Consider the following 21,248-nt stretch of genomic DNA (forward strand, 5'->3'; position numbering starts at 1 on the left):
AGGTAAAGGTACGTTACCTTCTTCGTCTACGTAGTATTATTAGTTAGGGTTAGGTAGGTGTACGACTACTAATTTAATTATATATATATATATATATATATATATATATATATATATATATATATATATATGTACAATAAAACAAACTATATCAGTTCTACACATTCAATTAAAATTAATTGAGTCACATTATCAACTTTATTTTAACAGTTTTATTACGAGTACTTATTAGTACTAGTTATTAGTGATACAGATAATACTGATTTAGAGAAAGTTAATTTTCTGTTAGCTATTGTATAATTGTGTACTATATTGATTAAAATAAAAATTATTTCAATTGACATTTTAATTAGCTGCAAATATTATATTTATGAAACTTAAGATCACGTATTTTATTTTTATGTAATATTTATTATAAAATATATAAAATGCACTTCTAATTTATGATTGCAAAACATTTTTTTTCTAAAATAGATAAATATGAATGAATTAAAAATTTTTTATAGACTAATTTTAACTAAGATTAGTACATCACAAATTAGTACATTCACAAATTAAAAATTTTAATTTTGGTTTAATATTATGTTTTTTATCTTAAATTATGTGTATTAAAAATTTTATGTAATGATAATGAAATAATATTCACATTATAGACAATAATAGATATGTATAAATATTATAATAAATATTATAATATTATAATAAATATTATAATATTATAATAAATATTATAATAAATGTTGATATTAATAAATGATATACTATAATAGGCAATGAGAAACTATATTTTAATGAATACAAAAAAATTAAGAAAATATAAAAGTTTATAACCCAAATAATGTGTGCGTGGGCTTACACGTTGATAGGGATGCAAGTTTAATTCTGTTTATCTCTTCTTTCGCTAAGTAAAGAGTGCAAGACGTGCGACGAATGAACACGTGCGAAAAATTTTGTCTCTTTTGAAAAAGAAAAGAGCTTGTATGAAGCATTTCAGAGGTGCAATGCTTCTCGCAACTACATCAGTCCTAGAGGAATACGAGGGCGACTAAATCCGTAAATCGGCTTGTTACTCATCACAGCTCCCCTTGGCAATTTTTGCATGAAGGACCTATCAGGTTGTTAACGTTGAAGTGAAAAAGATAAAAAAGGTAGCTACTATATGCTTCGCAAAATGAGGACAGGCTGTTATTTATAAAAACTAATAAAATTTAAACTTTTAATCTCAGTTAAAAAAAAATGATGTGACATGTAATTACGAAAATGTCAATCTTTTATATATATTTTGTTCAAATTTAGAATGACAGAAAAGGCAATTTCTTTAAAATATGTTCTTAATTTTCTTGTTTGATCGTGATCCTACTGCGTATTAAAATGATTAATTGAAAAATATTAAGAACTGCACGCTTTATAAATTTATACAGCAATTAATTGGTTGACTTTTGTGGTAGGTTTCGAATATTTCGTAGAATTAATCTAGTTGAGCATGCAATCCAGGATGCAGCTGTGAAAGTGCCGCTGCAAGGTTTACATGAGAGCCTCAAGGGCTACAACTCGTAGAATTCGAAAGTTTAGATTGCACCTCCGTGCTTTGGTCCCGACCAATTGGTTTAGTAGTTTCGACCAGTACAATGGCGGAAAATGTCGAAATCAGAACGTACTGGTCATGGGAGCAATCTTGAGACATCTCAAACAAACTTTGTTATTCTATTTGCTTCAGCTAAAAACGTTAATATTACAGAATACACGTATATATTGTGTTGCAAATATCGTTTAACCTCCAGGCGGCCGGGATGGTATTGTATGGTGTCATCCATTTTGATTATATAAAATGTATTTAAATATATAATATATATGGTACCATTCTGTATATTATGTATATATGATATATATATATATATATATATATATATTTATAATATTGTATATATTTACAATGTATATCAGAATAGGTGGTAAGTTGTATAACATTTTATGTCATAGCAAGAGAAAAAAGCAATTACATTGAACCTATAGATAGTTGAAAACCCATACATAGATGGCATGATTAAAAAAGGCGTTCCCGTCAACGCCATTAGCGTTGGATAATGCTAAGCGGAAGTCGTTTTATTTTATCGAATTTAACTACGTAAAATTAGGTGAAAAATTAGGTAAATGTTGATTTCTGATTTATATGAGATTTTTCAGAGCCTAGGATGGTCAGAAAAGTTTTTAGCGATCTCGAAAACCTTCAAGTACCCATATTTCCTGATTTAAAAAGAAAAAAATTTTTCAGAACTACCGATAGCCGGCACCATATGATGTCACTCCATGACCGACACATCACAGTTGATCATTCATTGAACTACACTCATATGAGAATATGTACCAAAAGTGCACTTTTTCAGATAAAAAAAAGCCCGGCCGCTTGGAGATTGATTGTCGAATCTCCTTCAGAGAATTAAAAAAATAATTTTTGGTTTTTTTCTTTAGTTTCTTACAAATAATGTTTTTTAATAAATTTTATTTTTAAATATGTATTTTAGATTCGAATACATATTGATCCTCTATAGGAAATATTGGACTTTGCACAGTCGATTTTTGATTATATTTCTGGTTGATAAATTTCTCAATAAAGTATAAGTAAAGAATAAATAAAATTCAATTCAACTTCTATGATATCTATAATAAAAACTCGTTTTTGGAGTTTCTACAAATGTATAAGAATTTTTTCAGCTCTTTATACAATTTGGAATAATATAAAAATCTAAAGTTTATAGACTCAGGTTGCAGACAAAGGATAAAAATTTTACATTGCCGATGAAGGATCGATTTGAAATTTTGGTATTTAAATAAATCTAGTCTATAAACTTTTTTTTTATATATTGAAATCAATAATTTAACTTAAAAATAGAATATGTTATTTATATTACAGTATTTCGTGAACGTAAATCTCTCGTATCGTCAAAAATAAATATTTTTTTTATCTGAGTACGAAATTGATAGTGCGACTATTTACAAAGTAAAACCGCAATATACACTAGGTATATATACCTATCGGTTAACCAACCTGTTTTGTTTTGTCCTGTAAATTGTTTTTTTGAAGTTACGTTAAATTTAATATTAATATTTTAATATTAATATTTCTTTTCTTTACGAAAATGAATTTAATTTGTGTGAAGAAATGAAGAATTGTGTGATCGGTACAATTATATTTTTATAATTTGCGGTATACTATAGTGTACACATCCAAAGTAATTTATTAAATTTTGTTATATATTATTCTTCTCCTCTCTGCTATATTAATTATTAAGAAAATAATATACGCGTTAAATGATCATTTTCTTTCTAATTCATTGTGTATTAGACTAAAAGAAATTCTTTTTCTGTTGCAGGTTTAAGACAGCGACCTACGGATTCTCCGAGAGGAGGTGAGTTTCGTTTAATTAATCTATTTTTTAAGATAAAATAACCAATAAAAACGAAAGTATATCTTTCTTCGGATATCTACTAATATGACTTGGAACGATACTCGCATCGCGCTTTCTGATATTTAATATTTAAATATGATTCTTAATATTGTAATATTTTAAATACAAATTCCGGAAAATTAGCGAAGAATTGAATTTTTTGGAAAAAATGAATAATAAAACATTATATTATTATTTCATTTATCAAGAATGTTTCTATCATTTGTGTTCTACGGATTATGCTTACGTTGCAATATTAATTACATTTATTATCACTGTATTAACGTAAAATAATAATATTATCATAATTATTATCGTAATAATGTTTATTATTCATCACGATTATCGTGCCACCGATTGAACATGTAACCATGCGATTTACACCGCCGCGCGCGTGGACTGTGTGTTACATCAAGCGTATGTAATCCGGTGCGCGATAAAGAATACAGATATCGATTCGATTTAACAAACTCTATAGGCATAAAATTTAATTCGGAAATGCGTCCGCACGAAGTACTAAAAGCACGCGTACTAAACGCGAGTGCTAAAACTCATGATCGCTTGTACTACATTTCGGTGCGCTCATTAGCGTAATTAGCGTAAGCTATTCACGTTCTGCGGGCCCAGGTCGACGTGGGACAAACGCTGGTGTGTTACTTCATTAACTTGCGAACCATAGGACTCTAAAATAAAAATATTAAAGCGTGATTAAAGCATTGTTAAATTTGATTCTCGTAATTTTATCGCGGCATGTGCATCATATTTCGCAATTGAACATCAATTCTACATCATACAAATCTTTTAATTACATTTTCTAACTACTAGGGAATAGCATAGCCGCTACTGTGTATTTTGAGCTATTTCTCTCTCTCTCTCTCTGCATCATAATTCCGCACAGAATCCGCTTTAAAAGCAGTATCACGCTTTGCAATCGCACGCTGCAGCACAAAATGACGCGTTTGAAGAGAATATGTTATGGATTTTGTGACAAGCGCTATGAGTGCTTTATTGGTACATTACGCCTGTACAAACGGCCGTTCGCGTTTTATGGTCAGTCAGGGGTTCACAGAAGAAAATTGAAGCGGGGTGTTAGCGGCTTTTCGCGTATTCGTTTCGATGCAGTCGAAGCTATCTCCACTCGTCGTTAAAACGCGTCAATTTTTCGACTGTGCTGTGTTCATAACGCTAAAAAATACACGATTGTTATAGGCGGCACGCGAATTATTTCCGATGAGTTTCAGTTTGATTTTTATTCGGATTCGTGACATATTACTCTTTCACGAAAACAATTGAGTGAGTCCACACGCGTGTAAACACGCGCTCTACTTCAACCCTAATTCAGATTGCTATTAATCGAGTTGTCGATTTTTATTCCCTTTTTTCTGATTGTGCAATTGTACTCAACGTAAACGAATTTAATTTATAGCTTTCGCACATAGATATATAATTAAGTTCGTGCCACTTTATGCACGATAGATATGATTATATACCAATGAAAGTGAATTAATTTTATTAAAACGTTATTATAATCATTTTATATGTTCTAAGGATTTACTGAAAGATAAAAAGTGTAATGATTCTTTTTAATCATGTTTAAAAATAACAGGTAACAAAATGGAATTTTATCATGACATGATTGACAAGAGATGTTTCTTTTTTATTATACACATTTTTCATGAGCGGCAATCTATAGTAATGTAGCGCGTGACATTATTCAAATTGAATCGTTCGTACCGATTCGTAGTCATCATTGTCGTTCGTTCTCGATAACGCTATTTCGCTGATTTCTCGAGCCGCGAACTCGCGTTGCTGGAAATTCGCTATTTATCGAAGAGGACTAGAACGTCTCTGGCGCGAGTCGTTAAAAAGTAATGTATTCTGTTAGCGGCACGGAATACCGACGAGAAAGAGGAAAGAGGGATCCTTTTATACCAGCGGCTCGTACGGATGTTTTCGTCAAAGGACACGCATACCGTATCTTCCCTGTATAGCTGTTCTGGGGAAGATGGAAATTTCTTGAACTTGGATCGCTCTTGCTCTCTTGTGGAAAGCTAAATTGCCCCCGTCTTCTCCGACGACACTGTTGAATTTTTAGTTCATTTCTGAAGTGTTCCGCTATCACGTTCATTTGCGCGGTCGCGATGTCATCGCGATGCCGACGTCTGACGAATCAGACACTCAGCTTAACTGAACGTTCGATATTTCGTAGAGTGTGAGAGAAGCTCTCTGCACGTAAGAATACTTGAATTGATGATTATATTCATATATTCATTATATGTATATATATATATATATATATAAAGTAGCTATTAATAGAATAAGAAAAAAGATATACATATAATAAAATTATGTTAGTCTTTTTTTCCAAACGTAGAAGAAAAAAAATATTTTTATTTTTGTTAGAATATATTATTCCTGCTTTAAAAAGATTTTATTATTTCAGTGAAAGAGATTTTATTTCAATCGTTAGTAATCTATAAAAGATTGTGTCTATAATGTGCAAAGGTATAGGTATCAAAAAATATTGATGTAGATATTCAACTACCTAATATATACGTAAGTATTGAAAATATTTCTTCTGCTTATAAATGAAAGAATTATTTATTTCAGACTAAAATATCATGCACTCAGAGAAAAACGTAATAACGGCAACTAAATAAAAAGATGACTAGTTTTATATAGCAGCATAATGTATGTAATTGAATAATTTATTTTGTAATTATTGAAACTCTATAAAATAATTTATTTATCTATATAAATTTATTCACAACATATACAATAATTCTACATATAAAACTTGTATAGTTACTATTTTTATAATTGCTATTACTACGTATTTCTTTGAATTCACAATTTAATTTGAAATAAATTTCAACTTTTTTTATTATTTCAACTTTTTTTCAAGTAGAAGAAACATTCTCGTATAATATATATATATATATATATATATATATATATATATATATATGTATAGTATATATATATATGTAGTATATATATATATATATATATATATATATATGTGTATATTGGAAGAATATATCGGAAAGTTGAGTATCTATGTATCAATATTATTTTAGTACTTATTACGTACACCAAAAACGTGATTTTTTTAGATCATGAACAATTGAGATATCACTAAATACTGACATCTTAAAAAGCACAGAAATAATACGTCTTTGAAAAATAAATGTCCTTGTATTCCATTTTAATTGGCTTAGCAACGGGCTTAATTCGATTTAGTCTGTAAATATGCAAAATGCTTTTAACCTTTGTCTCGTTCGTATTTATTCGTAATTCATCTTTTTCGCGACGTAAACTTCATTTCAACGTAATATTTTATTCAAATTCGCGGTAAGATGATATCTGTGAACACCAAACGCAGAGATAAATCTTGTCGAGTGCGCGATCGATTCATTCGCCAGTAGAATGGTTTAATTTAAATAGCAGCGACGGAAGCTTCCTACGTAATTACCGTTACAACTGAGGTTGTTTTGTATCTACAACAGGATGTGCGACACAAGGTGTGCAAATGTCATACTCATTTCTGACGCGAACATTCAATCTTGCTGTAATTAAGACTGAACAATATTTGCCGCTTTGTGAAAGTTGCGATTGTTTTGTGACAATTGCAACGAGAGTGCACTTGAAAATTGTTCAAAAATTCGTGTTTTTCTTGATGTTAATCGAAAATTTTATATATATTTTAAGATGCAAGGTTTGCGAAAAAATTAATCTTATTTTAAATTATTCTTATTTGATTCTCTCTTTTAAATATTTATATGCATTTTATCGCTTTGTTTTATCACGTTCAATATAATGATTTTCATCATATGTTTGATAGGAACACATTACACGTATAATGTAAAAAGTTACTGCAAACTTTAATAGTAATTGTGATTCAGGATTGACAAAATTACTTTATAAAAATTATTTATTTTAAAAGTAACATGTTATCGTTATTGTTAATTATAATATATATACTCAAAAATTATTATTAATACGAAAAAGTAACTTATTATCATTAGCATTACTTGGAAAGTTGTTACAATTATGTTACTTTTTCACCGAATTTTTATAATTCCTTTTTTAGAGTGGTATCCAATTGTCTTGGTCAGTTCAATACGAGATCCAGAGTAATTTTAATAGTTGTAGTTAATTGCAACATGGCCAAATATAACATTATCTTCCTCTAAAATTTGTTTGTGCACATTTTATACATATATTGTATAAAATAACGATAAAAGTAATGATTTTATTCATTTCTGTTACCAAAAAAGCTTCTGCGTTGTTATTAATGTAAATAACAAATAAAGAAATGTATCGTCGTTATCCATTCGTTACTAAAAAAAGTAATTATAACGATAACAACATTACAAGTAACGCATTACTTTCCAGCTCTTTTGTCAATTTAGGCGAACTCGTACAAACATATATTAGCCTATGTAAAAAAACTTATAAAAAGTTATGTTTCCATTTTACTCTTAGAAGAGAATTTTCATTATTCTTAAAAGTTGAATTTAACGTTTCTCACAGCTGCCGAATTTCTGTCGTCGCGAAAAACTCAGAGATCTTCACTTGAATTGCCCTAATAACGCTATTCAGCTACATTCTATTTTCACGTAAGACCTTTGACGATTCCCTTCGTGTGTTCGCGCGTTGTATACCTAGGAGACTCGAGTCGCTTTTCACGGTGGGTAACGTTTGAATCTATCCCTCGTATCTAATTCTGTTTAGCGGAGTGACCGAGATACGTTGACGGCGCGACGCCGCACACTGTGCTGCGTCACACCACGTCGTGGCGTTCCCGCTTGCGGGAAAGTTTAAATTATCCTGTCCGCTGGGAGGAAGCATTTCTCTTCTCCGCGGGGAAACGACTCGGATTGGTTGAGTCTGATTAGTTCGGTGGTCCCATGCCCATTTTATCCCTATTTTACTTTCCACTCTATCTGTTTCTCTCTCCCCTCCCCCTCCTCTCTCTCTTTCTAATGCTTAATTTTCTCCATTATTCATTTTGAATACTTCTAACTACTTCTACTTTTATTTAATAGATATCTAAATTTTATTTAAATTTAGGCGTAATAAAATCTTGCAAGACAAGGGGCTCAAAATAATTGATTATTTTGTGCTGTACAGAATTTTATAAAAGAGCAATACAGCTATAGAATAAAATTTCTTTGAAAATTCGAAACGATCAATCTCTAAACGCATTCAAGATAGTATTTTTTCGTTTTGGTTATTTATTTAACAGTAATCCTTAATTGCTGTTAAATACATATTCTACATATACATCGTTTATTCTTTTTTATTATATATGTATAATTTCTTTCTTTATAATGCTGAGATTGGCAATAATACTTCCAGTCAAGATGTTGCAACAGCTTTCCTTTTTAACCAGAAATCGTAAGATCTGGCAATGGCTGATACTATATTCATTTCGAATTTCCTCAGCTTCTTTCTTCTCTTTCATCTTTTTTTTTCTCTTTACGAAGATCTTCTTCTCTTCCTTTTAATACGGATACGAAGCATCGTATCGCGCTTCGTATAGCTACGGAATAACGATGTTCCTCGCTTTCTGTTTAATCAAACCTCTTCGACTAACATCTCGATGGTTTCGGAAACCCGTATCAATTCACATAATGAACGCCCGGAAGGTGTAGAAGCGGCTTTATGGGATCTCGAAGCCGTCTCCCGAGAGACGCGGTCGGCTTGGTTTAATCAGCTGGCGGATATTCCTACGATATACACAGCAAATTTCGAATCCAGTCTCCAAAATGGCGGAGTATAATGCAAATGGAATTTCTCTAAATCATCAGAAGTTTCTTAATACACATATTCGTGCAGTAGGAATAATCACTTGGAAATTTCTCTAATAGAAAATTGCCACGAGTTCGTTGTATGATAAATCGAAATATTTCACTATTTTAAAAGCTGCAAGTGATAGAACTTGTCTAAATGGACATTTGAATATGTAGAAAAGTTTGACGTATCTCAATCAGAACTACTTATAAATATATGAGTAAATGGTTAGTATTAATTTCGTTTTATGTATGCGGAATATGAAAATGTGTAATGCAAAATGAATATCCAGGGAGTCACCACCTGTGATGATGATCTGGATTGGGCCTTGGTGCGTCGCAAGCGATCGTGTCGTGCCGCTGCCATAAACTATCGCTTCCGGTAAATCACGTTCCATATCTCTCGGCGTTGATGTGTATCGCGCGAATTAATATTTATGGCATTACGTTGACCGTGTCCTCCCTAACGCGTGCTCATGCGTTCTCCGAGTAAGGGAGGATGGGAGGGTTAGGATTGACACGAGATTGCATTCGTATCAAAATGCGCGCTGCGTAGATGTCAGGCGTACTCTATCCTTCTCGCTGGTCCACGTCGTTTCGAAACGGCACGATGTGGAAACGAAAAAAAAAAAATACACATCGAGACGAAATAAACGAGATAGAAATGAAACGAATTCAACGAACCGTAGAGTATACATCAAAGAGTAGCCGTGAGGGCGAGAGCGCGAGAGGCGCGAGTTTCTCTTTTGTATGAATTGCCGCGGTAAATGGGATGCAGGATAAAAACTGCTGGATTACTTTCAGCGATTCATCATGTACCGATCAATTGCGACACAACAGATGCTCATGCAAATTTTAGATCTTGCGTAATCGGTTTATATATATATTTTTTTGACATTTAATCATAGAATCAGATTTAACTTTCGGTTGCAGGATGCTGTTCAATTTTAATAACTACGTTGTAGTTGTTTTATTACAACACAGTGTCGCATCAACTTATGTTTTTGTTATTTTTTGATCAAAAAATTCCATTAGAGGTTGATATCGAAAGTTAATAAAGTAAAAAATGATATTGAACTACATTGTAACAATTTCATATAAATTTATTATAAAAGTAATCACAATGTGTGGTGTGCCGGTAAATAATTTTTATTTTCTTCATTCTTAACTCATAATTTAAAAGTAATTTTGCAATTTTTCATGTGACACAATTTCTTGCAATTTAAAAAGTTTTAATCACGCATTTAAATATCTAATACAGAAAATAGATGTGAAGAGACTTTTAGAGACTTGGTATAATCTTATTGCGATTGAAGTATCGTACAAAGAACGTGTTGTATTAGCGTCGCAAGTAGCGGGAGATGCAGAAATTTAGTTCGAGATAAACGTGGAAGAACGTGGTGCGCTACTATTATTATTCTCATGTAGATCTGCAAAGTTCTGCGGCGTGGATCTGTTGAAGAGCGATAACGAGGCGAGGAAAGCGCGCGAACTTGCTTCTCACTGAGACGCATTCTACGCTAATTCGCTCGAGCAAGTATCGTCAGTACCAGATGTTAGACGGCGCCATTCGGCTGAACGCCTGCACTTCGATCTAAATTTTATAACGGAAATTATAAGTCTAAATTCATCTTAAATCGACGCGACAGCGCCGATTAAAAATTTTGAATAGAAAAGTCATACAGTGTTATGTTGATGTTTAATATTTTTCAAAAGATATCTTTAAAGCTTTTTTTTATGAAAAGGATTTTATTAGAGACTTTTAATTTTTGTCAAAATGAAACAGAATAGTGAAAAGAATATGAAAAATGAATATTGATTGTAGTTGATGGGCGTTGAATGAAACTAAAGGTTATTCATATCTGAATAAATCTGAAGAAGTAAGAAACGTTGTACAAATTAATAATAATGATGTTACAATTTTTATGATGCTATTCTTACGGAAAAACAGATTACACATTATAAAAACAATTACAGGAACCAGTTAACTTAGCTAGGCATTAAAGTGGAATTAATGCAGTTTCGTAGTTTTATTTGCGCTTTCTTTCGTTTGTTTCGTGACTTAATTACCTCTTGTTTCCGCTCCTTCTTGATAGACATTTTAAATTGGGTTACGGATAAATCTCCTCCCATTTTTACGCTCGTTTTCTTTTAAACAATTCTACGAAAGCACCCAACCAGTAACATTAATTTTTACAATTTTCAAAAAAAAAAAATGAATTTATGATGCTTTCAAGATTTTTGATTAGACTAAAGGCAAACAAACGCGGATTGAAAAGCTTTGAGGATTGCCTCCGTTCGTTGGTTGCAGTATTCCTAAAGGCATAAGTCAGCCTTTCGTGCACTCTTCTTTCCCCAACAGCGCAAGTACCGTCGATACTCGTCAGTAATGCAACTCGCGCTATTTAATACCGGACCGACAAAGTATTTCCTGGGACCGTAGGGGTGAAACTCAATTAACAAAGTGGCTCGTCATCGTCTCCAACATCGAAGCGAAATCCGTTTAATGCACTTTATCTTTGTTGCCGCAGCAACGGAAAGCACTTGAAATCCGTTTAATACACTTATCTTTGTTTCTACAGTTTACGGGGACCGTTTTGCTTTTAACGTTTATTAAGTTACTGCGAAAGCGTGGCAAGACGTGAAGCGAATGCGTCGGCATACACAGACGAACGATAATTTTGTCAACGGCAGAGGTTACGTGTATCTATTACATTTTTACACATACATTTCACACATCTCTTCTTTTTTCTTTCTTTCATTACGACGTGCTTAACTGCATTGCACTTCGTGTAAGACAAAAATCAGTCAATGAAACAAGAAGAAACTTGATGATAAAGAAAAACTTAATGAGCTTGCAAGCATAAGCAGGCTTCGAGTTTAGTTCAAATTTTAATATCTTCAAATACCTCGCTTGTAAAAATAACCCGTGTAAATGGTTTGGTAATTTAAATTGAATTGTTTCGTGCGAGTCTATTTTTACAACGTGAGAATCTCATCTCGTGGATCGATCTCTTATACATCTTATCGCACAAAAACTCGCGAGATTTTCTCAAAGGGCGGACAACAAGAAGGAAAGCGAGTTCGAGCACCCACCGGGGCTCTCGATAGATCAGAGAACTTCTTTGTACCACCGAGTGGATTCCTTCGTCACATTCGACAGGTGCGCGCACGCTCGAGGCTGAAAGTAGACAGCACTTCGCGCGGAATTCCACTTCGACTTTTATCCCGAGGGCGTTCGAAACCTCCAGAAAAGCTCGAGTCCTCACTAAATCCTCGTTTTATTCCCCTACTTTTCTCTCCTTTGTCACGATTAATTGCGTCGAATAATTTCTGGATTCCGACATGACATTCGTTCCTCCGTAAGCGATTCGTTGGCGAGATAGACGCGAGTCATCGGCGACGACAACGACTCGAAATTTGCAATTAGAGAGACGGTACCTACGTGATACGGTGAAATCGCGTCCAGCTGGTCCAACTATGAGAACGAACATGGACAGTCGGTCGCTTAATGGAGACAATTTATTATTTTCAACTTCCGAGCAAACCGTACAATGGGTCGCCTCTCACGTTTTCTCCCAGTACGAGAAAACTGTTATGGTGATGGATCGTAGACCGAGAACCGGATGGGAATGTGGGAGAACGGAGATGTACAATGGAATGAAATCGGCCAGAAATAAGGGCGAAACTAGATGAATACAGCGAGTTAACATAGTCAGGGGTGGAGTCCAAAACGATTATTTTACCGCATAATCGTGCACCAGACAAGTTCACTAGTCGGGAAATCGAGCTTTCGTCAGAACTACTGATAACTTTGATATGTACCAACTCAATGTCGCTTTTACGTCTTCATTCGCGCTTTGATGCGTTTGAGATTACTCCGATTTTGCTACTGTTCTTTATATGCAAATTTTCTACGAAATATCTCTCCCTGGTGATAGGTGTCCACATTTAGGATTGTCATTGTATCAAATACCCGTGAAACATAAATTAATATAGTAATATTATAGTAATGTTATAATTCCTACTCAACACTGTAACTATTATGTACAACTTGTGTTATATTAATACATTTATATTGTTGAGTGAGAAATTATAATATTGATATAATGTTGCTGTTAATTTGTGTTCTCTGCAGGTAATAAATAACTTTACGAGATAATGTACAGTTTTATATATATATATATATATATATATTTTAATACAAAAGAAAGTTAACCCTTACAATACATGGATCACTAGAATCCGTCGAATTTTTTCGTCTATTCAGAATGATTCAAAGAATCTCTAAAAATTCATCAATATACTTTCTACTTTCTAGAATAAATATTGAAACATAATTTTGAAAAATAATAAAATATAGTATAATTTATAATTACCGAAAGACTCAAAGAAACTTGCACATGGGAAACTTTGCAAATAAGAGTCGCTCGGTCACTAGTGACTCTTGTATAGTAAGGATTAAAATTAAAAAGATTTAATTTGAAAATTGAGGGTCATATTAAAATTTATATTCTAATAAGAATTTCCTCTCAACATGAATATGCGTGGTGTTTCCTCTTCAACGATAGCGCGCAGCGGAATACCGATTCTCGAATGCTCGTATCATTATCTCGACCATGCAAACAACGCAACCACAGTCGTACATCTATAGACGCTACGGACAAACTACAGAACCGTCCAACCTTTAATGCATCGCCAAGCGATGTTGTTTGTCAATGGCAACGGGACAAGAGGGAACTACAAGTGCGCTCATGCACACGGGCACATATGCGTAATACACGTGCCAGAGTTACCGGGAATTGCGAGTCGCAATTTGCTACAGCCGGAATTCGTAAGGCTAGGTCTTGAATACAGCCGCGGGGGTGTGTCGAGCTAATTGGCTGCGGGGGCGAACTGGGCCACCGACGGTTTACTATCGCCATCGGCAGCGTGGCATTTTGTATCGCGTGTCGTGTGCGCGAAGTTTCCGACATCGGTGATTTTAATTGCGCTCGGAAAATCGGGTTGTGGCACGTTCGGGCGACGAACGCGTCAGACTGATCCCTATTTGAGTTAAAAATAACGAAAATGAAATGCGCGCGCGAAAACAAACGGTTTTACGAGAGAACAAGAATGGGATCTCTAATGTTTCTCTTTTAATTTTTATTTTAAGACAAATGGTCTCCACCTTATTGTTTTGTGATTCATAATTGCGCGACTCGAGGCTTTACTCGCGAAATTATTCTAATTTGGATTGTTAAGCGTTATTATCTACTCAGTTAGTGTTCACGTATGTTTATTGCATTTGTGATATTTAGTGTTCGATTCATGTTATTGCAATTTATGCTGGCGGCGTCATGTTATTATACCATTTGCGATTATGGTTGGTTATTATGCGAGAGTGATACACACACTCTGATATTCGGAACTGAATAATTTCTTCATTGGCTCATAGGCTCACCTGTTATTGACATGCAACGCGCAAATCGACGGATATTGAATCGCTGAACTTTATTCGATCTTGCCGATGGGTGAAACGCGGGTCGTACCATGGCGAACGATTTCAATTTCACTCTCGTTATCGATTTGCCGCACGAAACGAGAGTAGGCGTGCATCATACGGAATTAAAAGTTTATCGCCCAGTTTCTGGAATACGTAATAACTTTAACGTATGGTATGCCAACTTGCATCATGTGAAAAATTATTAATTCGATTTAGGATGATTTTAAAAAATATAAATTCCATATTTCTTTTTAAGTAATTTCTGGAATTAATTTGTTCTTCATGAAATATCGAATTGAATAATTTTTTTATGTTCGAAGGACATCTCTATGTATATATATATATATACAATAAAATTTTAATTTAAATCATCGTACAGTTTCAAAGAAATTACGTCCAATCTAAAGCTTTTGATCAAGAAAAATTTATTGCAAATGAGTCAAAGGATCCATGGATAAAAGGGCTGACGATAGTCACAGAATATTCTGTAACATACATGTTATATTTTACTCGCTTATTCTGCTACTGGCATATATTCAAGGAATTCCAATACACGTTCGCAATTACACATGATATATATTGTTAGACGTGCTTAGAATATGAGAAAAAGCTCGTTCGTATTTATTGCCAGGGATATCGTTCGCTGATAATTTTAACAATATTTGTTATTTTGATAAATATTGGAAATAACACACAGGCTAATTTAATATCTAAACAAAGAATTATCGGACGTATTAATCTTTATAAAAAATTGGATAAAAAATTTCATGTTTTATAGAAATTAAAGATTGATTAGCTCTTTAATACCATTTCTTACACCATTTGCAGCTATAGTACAATACACCTTGACATTAATGATCCTCTGAAATTAAGTGCACATGGATGTTTTTCGCGAACGCGGACGTCGCCGTTAAATATCTCGCTCGGTCATGTCCAACGTACTTTAGAGAGACGGTCTGAAGGTTTTATTTCGATTTCGCGCTACATTTATCGATTAACGGCTATCTTGAGAGTGGCTGCGGACTACTCGAGTCAATTTGTCGATGGCGAAAATGTAGAGCTATGAAGAGAGAGAAAAAAAACGAGGCACGCGAAGGGCTAAGAAGGTCGAGAGGCAGGCGAAGATTTTCGTACTTATCCCTTATTCTGCGGCTAAGACTGAATAGGAGCGAAATTTCTGTCGTAAGGATGAGAGTTGCGACACGGAGGGTGCGATCTAAGGAGCTAGAGGGTGAAGTAAGGAGTAAGGAGAAAGAAAGAGAATTGTGATAGAAAAGAGGGTAATTGGTCTGGCAAGAGAGCGCCTCTTGTCGTCGCTTTTTCAGACAATTCCAGACGGACATTTTAGCCACCGTCGTCGTTTCCTTTCGCCTCTCTAATCCTCGTTTCTTTCGTTATAACGCTTCCGGTTTTGGTCGTTCTTACTGCACGAGCATGAAAATATTCTCTTTTGCCTTCAGACAATCTCTTAATCTCTCTTTGAACGGTAGAGATAGATACGCAAATATTGCAGTAGATATTATGAAAGCGGAAATTCCGTCATTTCGAGGGTTTCCGATAATCTTATTAGTCTTCTATAATTTCACGATTTGTGCATTGGGATTTTTGCTGTCATGCTGAAATATAACTGAATTTATGGATGTTGAAATACGTTTGAGGTAGAAAGAACGTTCTTAAATTCATGATCGTATCAAATTATATCTTGGTTGAGAGTTTCACGATATGGTAGTCTGTTAAAAAATAGATTTTATTATTTATAAACGATTTGAATGAACTTTTATAATTGACTGTTTTTGACTATTTTGTTTTATGGATATTACGATAATTGTTCGAAATTATTTAATATTGTTAAAATGTTTTATTTGTAACTCCATTAAACTTTGTTATATTATTTCTTATCAATTCTTTATTTTTAAAAAGTATAATTATATAATTTTTTTGTGTCTCTTTAAAAACACATGAATGAAGAAGTATATTAAGTATGCTTGATAAATAGATTTATGTGAAACGATTTTGTTATTTTGCGTTTAATTGTGACCGAGAGATATCGACCAACAATAACTATACTATGTTTCGAGATTAAATAGCACTGAGTGCAATTGTTTTTGAAATGAGGTCGTAAAGACTTGATTCTGTGTTTTCCAGGCGTGAAAGTACTACTAGCTGTCAATATTATCACCGCTTTACCATCTTCTCTTTTTTTACAATTGAATTAATGCCTTGTGTTGAACGAGTCCTTTCAACTTCTGTCAAATCATTATTAAATCGTGACATTAATGTCGCATTCTCGGAAAGCTCGAGAGAACTAATAAAGTGAATTCTTATTTCAACAAAAAATTTAACGTTTTTTGAATTATTTCCTAATTCAGGAATATAACAGTCATTAATTACTATGTTGCTTGATATAAAACCGAATATTATTTCATTTATTTATATAAGAATTTTACATTATTATTATTATTCTGTACACACATATGTCCCTTTGTTAAAGAAGGAAATCAGTGATTCTAATATTCAGTTACGAGAGTGTCTTTAAAAAAGATATATCAATATCTTTTTTAAAGAGACGCATGTAACATAAATATTGAGACATGAATGTTACAAACTCTTTATTAATGTAAAAATTATGTTATATTAATTAAAACTCCGCGTTTGTAACAGGTCGATATTTTCTTCAGTTTGATCGTTACCTTATCTAATAAAAATAGATTCCATCTGTCACTCATATGCTTTCGTGATTTCCCGACATCGCAAGAGATGATTTTTCCTCTCGAATTATTTTCTGCTTTATACGCCATACAATGACCAATAAAGTGCCAAGATGAGTTCTCGTTTCAGGAGATCTTATTTTCGGACTTTTGTGCACCTAAATTGATAATTTCATCGTTGTTAACCTATTGAAATCGGCTAATATCGAAATTTTTTTAACAATCTACTAGAATCGTTGCGAAGTGGAATTGCAGCGAGAAATCGTACTTCTGATCTCACCTCTTCGATCTAAATTTCATCGAAACGACGCATAGAAAATAGAAAACAAGCGGCAGAAATAGATTATCTGAACGAGAGGGGTTTTCATCGAATCTTTCAAGTATGTTGCGAGCATTCGAGAAAACAAGCAGCGTTGTTTAATGAGCAACGAAAATAGAAGTAGTTAAGCTATTCGTTTTGAGATTCATTAGTCTAAAAACTATGTAATTAGAGTGTTTTTGTAGTAATTGTGAGATAGAAACTAACAAAACAAATAATCACATAAATGATTGTCTTTACTATAATGATAAAATTACATATTATGTACAATATGGACAATTGATGAAATCAATAACAAATAATATAATGACATAATACATATCATGATGGAATTTATGAAATCAATAATATTACCGCATGTTTCCGCTAATTAACCAGATGTTTAACAATGCGCAATCATAATTTAATGCTTCGTAATGTAACTTTTCATTTTATAATCGAGCCTTATTTGCATATTTTTAACGAAGCTATAATGTGAACGTCGAATTGCACGAAAAGATTGAATTACATGAATCGTGCAATAAATACGAGTATGAGCAAATGATAATTCGAAATACGTAATAAAAATGTAACGACGTTACGTAGAATTTATTTCCGTGATATGAAAATTTATGCAAGTGCTATTGATTAATCATCTCATATAATGGATAATGGCAGGATGTGTCGACGTTCGACACTGATTCTAGCTGCGATATTTTATTGTGACACGAAATTATGCCGTCAGCATATTTCGTTCGATTTTATTGTGTGCCAGTCTCTTATCGCAGCTAAGCTCTGAAATGTGAATATATAGCTTGCTATTTATAGAGAGGCGTTCAATTGAATTTTGAATTAACATTTTCGTGTCTCCGAGCAATTTCATTGGAAAACGATTATTATTCTGGCTCGCTAACAAGTTGTCACCAAAAACGTTAATTAGATTGGTTACTTTAGAATTATATTTAGATTCTCATAATTTTTAAAACACTGAGAAAAAAATGCTGTTGATTCAATTAAAGTCTATATTACGGGCTATCACTAACATAAATGATTAATTCATGTATATTTTTATTGACGACATAAATTATTATTTCAATAATCAAGGCCTTTATATCAATAAAAATGTACATGAATTAATTATGTAATAACTCGTATATAGATTTTAATTGAATTAACAGCATTTTTTTCTCAGTGCATATTTTTAAAATATAATATTTAGATATAATATTTTGAAATTTACAAAATATAAAAAGATAATAGAGAAAAGAGAAAGAAAAAGGGAGGAGGGATGGAGGGGGAGAGAGAGCGGGTGAGAGTGAGTGAGAAATATATATTTTATAAGATGCATTTTTATTCTAGAAAATGGAGAAATAATTGTGAAAGAGAACATTTTAGGATTGTAAAGGTTATATTATTTACTTTATAAATAATATAAACAATGCATACATATATTGAGAGTAAATTTGGCGCCATTGTAATGGTTGCATTTCAAATTATCTGATTACTGAAGTATTAAACGCCGAATTCAATTTATTCATTTCACTGAACACGTTTCCAGAATTTCTCTGATAATGTCAAGTGTTTCACTACTAACGTTTTTAACAATAATTACTTCGATGTCCGATTCCATTCGTTATTTATTCATAATTATTCGTCAAATACAATTAAAGATTCAATCAATTATCCAGATTCGAAATAATAGAATTCTAGTCATAATGAGATCGACAATTCCAATGTTAATTATCGCGCGCGACATCGCTTAGTATGCACTAAAATTTGATTTGGTCTCGACTCGATGTTTCACTGCACATACATTTAAATTGAGATGTTTCCGCAAGTTACCGGCGGTTATCGCGACAATTTTGATCGTGACTTTCTGCAACGTATTCCGGTGCGGCGCGACGCGCGGCGTCCCGCCGTTTCCGCATCTTCAAAGCGTCGCGTTGGGTCCTGCTTTAGCCGGAGGCAGTTTTAATGAGAGTTGTTTCGGGATTGTTTTGGCAATTACGAGGAAATTACGCAGAACAGACCATCGCGTTATAAAAGCCTTGTCGGAGGAAGCCTTGCTTCACTTATGAGCGACGGATTAACGTTCAATTTATTTGTCAATGACGGAATCACAGTTTTCGACAACACATTTTAGCTCTCGTAATTTGTATAATATACAAAAAGTTGACTTATATTGATAGAAATTATCATATATTTTACGAAATAATAATAATTATATTCATATGTTTATGATTAATGTTTATAATAAAAAAGTACGTTTTTTGTTCCTTTTAATATTCCTTTGTTTTTTTATAAATCTATTGCAAAATGAATTAACTTGAGATCCGGAAAAATCATGTTTTATGCCTTGAATGAACTTTTCAAATGAAAGGCGGATGTTTATCGGTAAAAACAACGCATTGAAATCACTTTGGACTCACGTCGAGTATTGGATGTATCGCGATCAGGTTGATTATTTATTCACAATATATTGCCGTTTATTTCATCGGCCATTGTCAATTACTCAGCGCGGTGCCAATAGACAAACAAGTGAAAAGTGGCAATCACATAGTGCTTTCCATTATGTCTTCAAAGAGCGTTACGCCGATATCGATATAATATTAATCTATAATTAGTATGCCGTGATATTTAAATATCATGTTCAGCGCGGGATGTACGTTAAACATTCAAGCATTGGCATTACAGCAAAGTCGGCTGCTATTTTAAATTCCGTTAACGCAGCTGCGCTTAAACGTGCGGAATATGGGTCGCAAATGTAATATTCCAGCGCATATCGTACCCACGTGCATTATATTGTTTGTAAATGGCGATCGGCTAAATAACAAACAATATTCTAATTTATTATGATATTGTATTGACTTCGCAGTTTTTTTCGCCATAATCAAAACCAATTCTGCGTGTAGAAAAAAAGTGGAAAAGAAAAGGGAGAGATAAAAAATGTTTCTCTTTTATCTGTCTTATTGTATTTATTGATTCCTCTAATAGAGGGATGAGAGGATTAAAGATTATCTGTTATAAAAGATCTGTAATGTAAGAGGCGCGCGCAATAGTTTGTTTATAATTAACTGATAGTAGTTTATGATTAATATTTACTGATTTTTTAATAATTGTGCAATTATGTGCTTTGTTTATTACGAAAAAAAGTACGTATATTGCATCGAGATAGACGTTGGTAATATGCTTTTTCAGTTCTTAAAACAGACAAATTCCTTTGAGAATTTACTTTTATAATCGTTTTGAAACGCGCTTTCTTCTAACATGATACAAAAAGGCATAGAGGAGACTGTGGGATAAAATATCAACCATTAATCATTTTTCCCGTTATTCGATAAATTCAGATATGTCAAAACATGAAAACGAGAAGCAAAAGAGAGAAAGATAGATAGATAGATAGACAGATAGACAGAAAGAGAGGAAGAGAGAGGAGAGAGGGAGAGAAGAGGAGAGAGGGGAGAGAGAGAGAGAGAGAGAGAGAGAGAGAGAGAGACAAGAAAGACAAGAAAT

At 33.1% G+C, this 21,248-nt stretch overlaps 1 protein-coding gene across 1 annotated transcript in view; it reads left to right on the plus strand.

The window, feature by feature from the left end:
• Positions 1–1,933: 1,933 nt before the first annotated feature.
• The window catches only part of LOC105618890 (irregular chiasm C-roughest protein), a 238,432-nt gene continuing 219,117 nt past the window's right edge, over positions 1,934–21,248 (plus strand). The window contains exons 1-2 of the mRNA XM_012200421.1: positions 1,934–1,952; positions 3,372–3,407. Coding sequence (XP_012055811.1) covers positions 1,934–1,952; positions 3,372–3,407 — 55 coding nt within the window. The remainder of the gene's footprint in view (positions 1,953–3,371; positions 3,408–21,248) is intronic.

Source organism: Atta cephalotes, assembly GCF_000143395.1.
Source record: "Atta cephalotes unplaced genomic scaffold scaffold00018, whole genome shotgun sequence".
Lineage (NCBI taxonomy): Eukaryota > Metazoa > Arthropoda > Insecta > Hymenoptera > Formicidae > Atta > Atta cephalotes.